Source organism: Malus domestica, chromosome 03 (assembly GCF_042453785.1).
Source record: "Malus domestica chromosome 03, GDT2T_hap1".
NCBI classification, from domain to species: domain Eukaryota; kingdom Viridiplantae; phylum Streptophyta; class Magnoliopsida; order Rosales; family Rosaceae; genus Malus; species Malus domestica.
The window spans coordinates 32,911,110-32,920,260 of NC_091663.1; the positions used below are offsets into that span (position 1 = coordinate 32,911,110).

Sequence of the window (9,151 nt, forward strand, 5' to 3'; positions counted from 1 at the left end):
GATCAAGCCTCGAAGGTCCTTGAAGAAATCACAAGTCCGATTCAAGATCAAATGTCCACCACCCTTGAATAAAATTCAGTTCCAGATAAAAGTTGTAAATTCAGACCTTTGAAGCAAGTCTAGCAAAAAGCCCTCCAGCTCAGTTCAAGAACAAGCCTGTGGAAAATTAACAACAAGTAAAGCACCTCTTTCGGCAACTCTTCTTACTAAGAGACTGAAGCAGAATGATCAACAATCAGCTTAAATGATTTAAAAACAGTGGGAGATACTCATCAGGGGGAGCATCCAAAACAAATCATCCAAAACAGGGGGAGATACTCATCAGGGGAGCATCCAAAACAAATCAAGATTTAACGAGGCAACTGATGTTGATATGTGGGCATCCAAGAAGGAGTGTTGAAAATAATAGTGGGTAATGAATGCCCACGTAGAAACTGAAAACATTAGGTAGATGTTCAATGCCCATAAAAATCAATCTTGACTTAGGAGATGAAAGAAGATCATATTGTCAAAGATGTATACTTGGAGTTGCTCTATAAATAGAGCACTCCGTAATGCTTTCAGATATACAGAGAGACTCACGGTAGAGAGAGAGAGAGGAAAGAAGAGGAGAGGAGATAATAGAGAGAGTTATCTTTGTACTCTTATTATTTCAGATTACAATGAAAGCATCACTGCTGTCCCGAGGATGTACTCCAGTCACACTGACTGTAGAGGAACCTTGTAAATTTTGTGTCTTGTTTATTTATTCCACTGCACCTACCATCAATTTTATAACACGATATTTATTATAAGGCCGATAGACAATGCCAAAAAAACTTTTGACTTGATTGGCAATAAACATCAACAATTTTAAAAACTAATAGTAGGTTAGTATAATGTCATCAGTACCAACCATTTAGATATTAAATATAGAGATTTAATGAATTTTTATAACTATTAGATATTGCTATATAAAGCTCGCACGACTAAGTGATGGTCAAAGTCGAAAATAATATCCCAAAATGCAACTTGATTGCACCACCGGTAGACATTTCAATCACCGGAAACATCTAGACCCTTACAAGTTCAATTTGTTTGGATGTACTTGGAGATGAAACGAATAAAAGATTTAGCTGAGTTTTCACGTAAACAAATTGATTAACACTTTCTCGTCATATCTGATGCCATAATCAAACTTGCAGTCAAAACGGAAGTCGATGTGCGTGGGAATTTTGGGTTTATTTGTAGGCGGCATATTATGATTTATGACTGGAAACTGCTTTAGTTTGACAATCAATTCCTCGAGGCGAGAATCGGGACACATATTTTTTTGACATATTTTCTAAGGCACATTCTATAATGTTTTTTAACGATTCGTCTAAAATTTAAAATTTAACCGTTGGATTAAATAGTAATCATTTCGTGTAAAACCGTATTTGTCCTTATTTTTTTGCTATAAATTAATGAATGTCTTAATTGTTTTAGATTTATTTAATTTTTTGAAATGATTTATGAATGATGAATTGAAATGGTAGATGGTTTTGATCTTTACAAAAAATTATGAAACGAGAAGGTGTGTTTAAATCTGTTATATGTATCCCCTATTCTGATCCTTATTAATTAGATATGAATTAACCAATAACATAAAGCATGAGGGCTCAAGAAAATAGTTGATTCACAAGAAAAATCTGTTTTTCTGGAAAACGCAACAAAGAGAAGTCATGGACGTTTTTATACAACCACAACGTATATATATTGGGGGAAAATGAATTGAATAAAACCCTATTACAACTTCTCTTGAACAGCCTTCCAGTACAGAAACCATGTGTTCATTGCCGTTTCTTCCAGCTAAGAGTTATGTTATTTAGAGTAGGGTTTTATTATGAAGGACATCGGCCATTTATATGTATCCCCTAAATAATACCGATGTCTTTCGTAATAAAACCTCACACCTGTCGGATTATAAGTTAGTAACAATATCAGTATTGTTGGAAGTGGATTTTTAGCCAGTCTCTTATAACATTTCAAATTATTAGATGGAAATTTTATTTGTCAAACGATAAAAACACCTTACAAGATAGATGAATAACTCTATAGTACGGCTATAGATTGTAAATAGAGAAACTTTCATGTTCTTATGAGTACTTATCCTCTGTGTCCAACTTCCAAGATTAAAATCCGTCAAGGCAGATGTTTCAAAGCTTGAAATCCGTCAAGGCAGATGTGCCATCAAGTCCTTTGTCGTTGAAGTGAGCAACGTAGTCCCTCACAGTTGTCTCCCTGTACTTTGGAGGATTGTCTTCTGACAATAACTCCTTAATCGGTCCATAGAGTTTTGTTGATGGTAGCATCCCTGTGCAGAAGAAGCTCGCAACAGATATCCTCGGACCTACATAGTTTGCCAGTACCCTGTGTTGTATGCTCTTGAATTTATCATTTGATATGAGCTGAAACCCAAAGTAATTCAATTTAAACCCCAAACTAGAATCTAAATCGAACAATTTGACACAAGAAAAGTTATAAAATTTAGAGAGGGCAGAAATATAAACAAATAAGACAAAGCAATACATGGTATATGATAATTGAATAAAATGGTACGGTGTTATTATTACTTGATAGTAGAGGATCAGGGGAATTTGGTTACAATGGATCAAACTTGACCCTTTCACTTGCAATATAGTAAAATATCACCAGACAATAGTGATAGTGTCAATTATTTTGTAGATCATATAGTAAATCATGTAAGCATTGAACAAGTCGACGGTTTTGGTAACAATTAAGATCTTCATTATATACCCTCTATTAATTGGTGATTACAGAATAAACAATTTCATTTACTATATTTATACAACGATGACTCGTTAATCCAATAACGATATATATGATAGTTCTGTGCTAACCTGTAGAAGATCTCCAATGTTAACCACAAGAGCACCAGGCACAGGGGGAACATCAACCCACTTGCCCTGATGAAGAACTTGAAGACCTCCAATATGATCTTGCAGAAGGATTGTGAGGAAGTCATTGTCAGCATGATTGCTTGTGCCCATAGTCAACTCTGGCTGTGGACAAGCAGGATAGTAATGGCCTAGAATCACAAGCCCCTCACTGCAATCTATGTCATTCAAGTGACTTGGCTTAAGGCCAAGAGCCTCCGACAACAACTCGAACAATAACCTCCCCAACTTCATTACTTGCATCGAATATTCAACCAGTATGTCTCTGAAAGTTGAAATTAATACAGAAATTAAACCAATATGGTGAGTTGAGCGGCTTATATATGTATTTTTTTTACTTTTCAGATTCTAAATTTTGTTGTATTCAATAAGACCAATTCCAACCCTGCTTTATGTCCAATAAATTTAGGCCTTTGCCTTTGAAAATGGATTTCCAGTGTTGGCCGAAAGATTGGACCACATGGCTATGTTATACTGGTAAAAGTATGTAACTCCATAAGCACCAAAGTAAATACATGATCAAGTCATAAAATCAATTAATCATGCTAAAGATATAATTTAAAAGTTTACCACTAATTGTAGAGAATTATGAACTCTCTTGTCACATACCTGCATACTTGTGGCAAGTCTTCTGGCTTAGTAGGATTAGGAGCCACATAACACATAAAAGTATCCCTCCAATTTGTCACCGGTGCACTGTAAAGATCAAAGTTGCTATTGTAGATCACAGGTTTAAAGGGATCACGAGTATAAAGCTCCTTCTTCACTTGAGTGTCTAGCTCGAAAAACCCTCGTACCCCATCCTTTATCTCCTCCAGAACACCTACAGGTATTCCATGGTTGACAATTTGAAAAAAGCCCCAAGTCTCTGACGCCTCTCCGACTTTCGCAACAATCTCCTTGCGTTTAGTTGGACTATCAAGTCGATCAAGGCCTTGAAGGTCTATGACAGGGATGCTAAATCGGGTGGCTTCTGAATCAGAGCTGGGACTGTTGATGTGGTAGTGATCATCCGACTCCGGTGGTCGATGGAAAATTCTTGGAATCTCAGTTATGCCCGCATCAACGAGGCCTTTAACTCCTCCTTTGGTTTCATCAAAAGCTTTTACTTCACTTTTCCGGTCGTAATTTGTGTTGGTAGCTACCATCTTTGTGTGTGACTGGATTTGTAAGATAACTGGTTTGTTGATGTATGTAAGTGGCCCGAGGAGATTATTTTATAATGGTTGAAGTTGAACGAATAGGGATATTATTATATATAAGGCCAAAAGATAATTCAAATAAAACTTTTGACTTGATTGGCAATGAACATCAACAATTTGTAAAACTAAAAGTAGGTTAGAATAATGCATCAGTATAATCATCTTGATTCGTTAACTAATATTGTTGACCCAATTCTAAACATTTTTTCATCGCGGTCGCTAGGGGCACTACAAGTTTTTATAGAATCACATGGTATGAACCATTGTCTAGTCCGAAAAATTAAAAGATAGATATAGCATATAGATTTAATGAATTTTTACAACTGTTAAGTATTACATATATAAAACTTCTACCACTAAATGATAGGTACTATTGCAGCCAAAACAAATAAAAAAAGCTTAAATGTCAAAATGGTCTTCGTGTTATAGTCATTTGGCCGATTTAGTCTCCGTGTGTTTCAATTTGGCCAATTTAATCTTCGTGTTTATCCATATTAACCAATTGAGGACCTTCCATCCAATCTTATTAAAAATTCATAAATTATTATAAACTTATTTATAAATTTATCAATTAAATTTAAAATATTTGTCATTCAGTACTACAGTGTAGTGGTATTCATCTTCACTTATAAGTGAGAGGTCTTAGGTTCAATTCTCGCCAGATGCGAGTTTGAACCACAGTGTTACCAACCCATTATAATGCTTAGTCTACTCCTCCACCCCCTTAATATAGAGAATATCTTTTGTTAAAGAAAAATTACTCTCTTCTCAACTCCCCGACCTCATCTCTAGCATTCTCTCCTCTCCCAATCTCCCCCCCCCCCCTTTTTCTATGTGACAACCTTGAATAATTTTTTAGATTGAAAATTTACTCTTATATGTGTTATTTCTCATTGATTTTTAATTTTTTGTAATTTAAATTTAAATAAAGAGAAAGGATAATATATGGCTCTCAATTGCGATCTGTTAATCGATTACACAGTCGGAGGCAAAGTCACCAGGTCATTTTCTTGGTACTACAATGATAGGTGGAGTCGAGGTAGATCTGGAGACCTATTCGTCATGGCCTATAACCTCAATTGTTACAATCATTTTATTTTATAATTATTAGAATTCTGGAAATTGTAACGATCATTTACATAGCACTAATCAACAATTTAATAAAATTTCTCTAACAAATCACCATAAATAATTACAATCAGGGATTTTATTTTATAATTTAATACGGCAGATTTTTAACAATCACCTTACAGAATGTTCATAGCAATAGTTCAAAGGTCATTGTTACAGACGTAAATAATGTAATCCCTTACATTATCTCTAAAGAAAGTTAAGGTTCCACGATAAAAGCAATTGATAATACAGAGAGTAACCATGTGAGGATTTGAAGGTAAAAGAATCTCACATCGGTGAAAATGAAGCCTTGCAAGGGATTATAAAAAGTTTGACTACTTTTTATATTACCAATTGGTCTTACAATGAAACCTTCACTTTTTTCATGGTATCCAATTAGGTTGCTTCATGTATCATGTATGAGGCCCCGGCCACAAACTTTTTATAAGACGAAGACCCCTTGAGGTCCCGAACCCGACCGGTTCCTACATCGCAGACTTACTTGCCTTTCCGTCGCCCAACCCCATCCATCAGCAACTGTAGAGAGACTTTTGAATTAGTTGTCAGCTTTCCCATATGCACATTTGGGTGATGATGGCAGAGGTTGGGGAGGTCATCCTTCTTCTGCGCCATAGACGCGAACAAGATGTTGACTTTACTTCTCGCTCACCGATGATTAGGGTTATAAATAACCAGGATTCGGAACTATGATACCCGGGTGATCTTATTGCTCGCCAACCTTGTACACATCCCCTGAATTTTGCTCTTCGGCCCAGTCGAGAGTTCTCCGTCTCCCACCTGTTGCACAGTGGCCTTGGGTTAGGGCTGCCATAAGTTCATGGCATTTGTGGTTGTGAGGTCGCTGGCAAATCGGGCAACTCTGCCCTATGACCCAGAATTACTAGGGCCGATTGTTAACTCAAAGTGGCCGCCTGGGTGGCATTGAGGGCCGAACACTCACTCTGACCAGAAGCGGAGGTAGATCAGCGCCCACTGGTGGTCAAGAGTGATGACATTTGTGGAAAAAAAAAAATAACAATTTCACATATTTCTGGAATTTTACCAATTTTCATACTTTCCTACAATTTCACATATTTCTACAATTTTACCAAATTCTCATATATTCAAATTTCATCGAGCAAACCCTAAAAGTTTATCGAGCAAAGGTTTCCTGGAATATTTTAATTATGACGAAAAAATTGGTGGGAAATAGCGTTGCCCCGATGGAATTTTGGAATATTTGTCGGGTAACCTTTTCTAGGAGCAAATTTGATTTTTGGAGAACATTTGGGGCTAATTTGTAGAGTTTTCTCGACATAGTTTGTAATTTTGCCGATGACTATTGGTAGGGTGGCCCGACGAACCCATCTAATTCATCAGGCAAAGAAAAAAATTTCCCATACCTTTTAACATAGTTAGTAAGCTTTTGTTGTATCCATTATTGTAAATATTTGAAATTGATATTAGGTTTGTTAATTGTATTCTTCTAGAATCTATGAGTATATTTGTAAAAAATCATCCAAAGCAAAGCTAAAATGACCGTTAAATCTTCATTATTCGTCTTTAAACGTCGAATGATTTTGTTCGGCTACCTAATCTCTAAACGTTTATTTTTTGTGATTTTTGACGTATGGGATTTGGAAGTATATAAAAACAAGTTTGAGAGCTATATCGTGGAAAACTAGTTTCGTAGAATGCAAAATCATCAAAGAAATTTAATATGCCAACCATGCCACTCAGTTTGCCCCAACGGATATATCCACTTACCCGACAAATGAAAACACTAAACCCTAAAACCTAATTAAGAATTTGCGCAACGAAACCTCTCATGGTTCAATGAACAAGATTTTGCACACTACACGCTATTTTTCTTTTCTTGGTGCCAAATGTTTACCCAACGAAAGGTTTCTTGCCCAACCAAATATCCCCATTGCGCAAAGCCTCTCACAAAATCCTAAACATCAACCCTTTTTGCACGTGCTACTTTATAGATAGGGGCAACTAATCTTGGGAGGGGGGGGGGGACAAATTACTTAGCAAATCAGGGCACAAACTATATAGTAAATTGACATGAGCACGTGCTACTTAGTAGATTAAGAATGGAACGCCACATGGATTGCTAAATTTAGGTCAAAACAACATCAACCCTTTTTGCACGTGCTACTTTATAGATAGGGGCAACTAATCTTGGGAGAGGGGGGGGGGGGGGGACAAATTACTTAGCAAATCAGGGCACAAACTATATAGTAAATTGACATGAGCACGTGCTATTTAGTAGATTAAGAATGGAACGCCACATGGATTGCTAAATTTAGGTCAAAACAATATCTTTTCCAATAATAATTCCACTATACTCCTAAGGGCTTATTTGGTAGGCCGGATAGGATAGGTTAGGACCAATTAAAATTGACTTGCGTCTAGTGCGTTGTTTGTTATGTCAAAATGTGAGCTAGACAGAACTTGACATGATGAGTTATATATCCACAATAGAGTGAGTTATTTAACTTATTCTTATACATGAGTTACATGTCCTGTCTTACAAGTCTTTGTTAATCCAATCATATACTTAAGGCCCAACCTCATCCAGTCCACCATATGTTACACTCTATATGTATTTTATTTTATCATTTAGTATAGTCTAATTCAACGGTTATCTTACAAGATAGATTTTTTTTTCGATGATAGAAACACCTTAGACCATCTCCAAAGATGTCAAACTTTGAACATAATATTTAGATTCGATGGCTTATGTGGCACTTTGGTTTTTTTTTTTTTTTTTAATTTTGTTCTTCACCTGATATGTCAAATCTAAACTATTATTTATTTATTTATTTTTATAATTGTAATAAGTATTTTTTAAACAAAAAAATAATAATAAAATTGGTAAAAGAATTGATTAATTACTAAAAATATATTTGAAGTTGCTAACAATTTTGATAGCAACCACCTTTGATGTCAATCCACGTCATGCCATGTAGGAATTGGTATTTCGGTGGAAAACACTAAAGTTGTATTTTTCAACTGTTATTGCGAATGTGGACTTTTTTTACTTTTTGTTCACTACAAGAAAAAGGTCTTTTTGCGACTTTTTTTTTTGCGACAGATAACATGGGCCTCACAAATAAAAGAAAATTTGAGCTCTAAATGCTAGCTCAAAAGTATTCCCAACTCTTGTATAAGTAACGTCACAAATAATGTCGCAAATAACAATATGAGCGACGTTGAGTAAAGTTTACGACACACTAAACAACAGAATACAATTTTGGCACCTAAATTTTTTTATTTTTCAATTAGGGCGCTTTATTTTCAGATGAAAACAATCCAGCGCGCCTGTATTTTCGTTCTCTAGAATCATCCTTCTCTCCCAGCTCCTTTTCCACCTTCCTATTTGATTGAAAAATAAGAGGCCTAATCTCTCCAATAAGAGATTTTGGGGGAATCATTGGAAACTTTGGAGCAAAATTGAAGATCCTGGAGCATAATCGGAGATTTTGTAAAACACTACAACCATCTTCCCTCTTTTCTGATTCAGCAAGTTAAGTAATTTTTAGGGTTTTATTTTTGAATTAATTTTTATGCTTGCTGAATCGAGTTGACACTCAACCATCCGAGCCTGCGCGCCGTTGTTGGTGTGCAAGGCGCAGCCGTAGCTGAGGCAGGTGATGATGTACATGTGGTGGACGAAGCATTTCAAGCACAACCGCATATGAGTCAGTTCAAATACAGACAAGGCACTCGACGCATTTTTGAAGGGTGCGGCTTCCACTACTGCAGGTGCCGCATTTGGGGCTGCGCTGCTTCTTATGTACATTGCGCTTGCACCGCCTTCGGGACTCTCCACTCCACATTACTTTCGCTGCTTGCTTATCCTTAGAAGACACCGATGTATTGAACACA

General features: G+C 36.2%; 1 protein-coding gene across 1 annotated transcript; it reads right to left on the bottom strand.

Annotated features, from left to right (window-relative positions):
* Positions 1-1,996: 1,996 nt before the first annotated feature.
* LOC103429003 (1-aminocyclopropane-1-carboxylate oxidase homolog 1-like) lies at positions 1,997-4,170 on the bottom strand. Its single transcript, XM_008367145.4, has 3 exons — positions 3,549-4,170; positions 2,883-3,204; positions 1,997-2,429 (listed from the first exon to the last, which is right to left on the bottom strand). Exons 1-3 carry the CDS (start codon positions 4,085-4,087, stop codon positions 2,178-2,180), a joined length of 1,113 nt encoding a protein of 370 aa, XP_008365367.3. The 5' UTR covers positions 4,088-4,170; the 3' UTR covers positions 1,997-2,177.
* Between the last annotated feature and the right edge of the window lie 4,981 nt (positions 4,171-9,151).

What these genes read in the sequence shown, in the direction of transcription:
- LOC103429003 (XM_008367145.4), bottom strand. Translation starts at nt 4,087, where the DNA reads ATGGTAGCTACCAACACAAATTACGACCGGAAAAGTGAAGTAAAAGCT. An exon ending in GACTTGCCACAAGTATGCAG is followed by an intron (nt 3,205 to 3,548) that starts GTATGTGACAAG and finishes TTCAACTTTCAG; the next exon opens with AGACATACTGGTTGAATATT. An exon ending in ACATTGGAGATCTTCTACAG is followed by an intron (nt 2,430 to 2,882) that starts GTTAGCACAGAA and finishes TTTGGGTTTCAG; the next exon opens with CTCATATCAAATGATAAATT.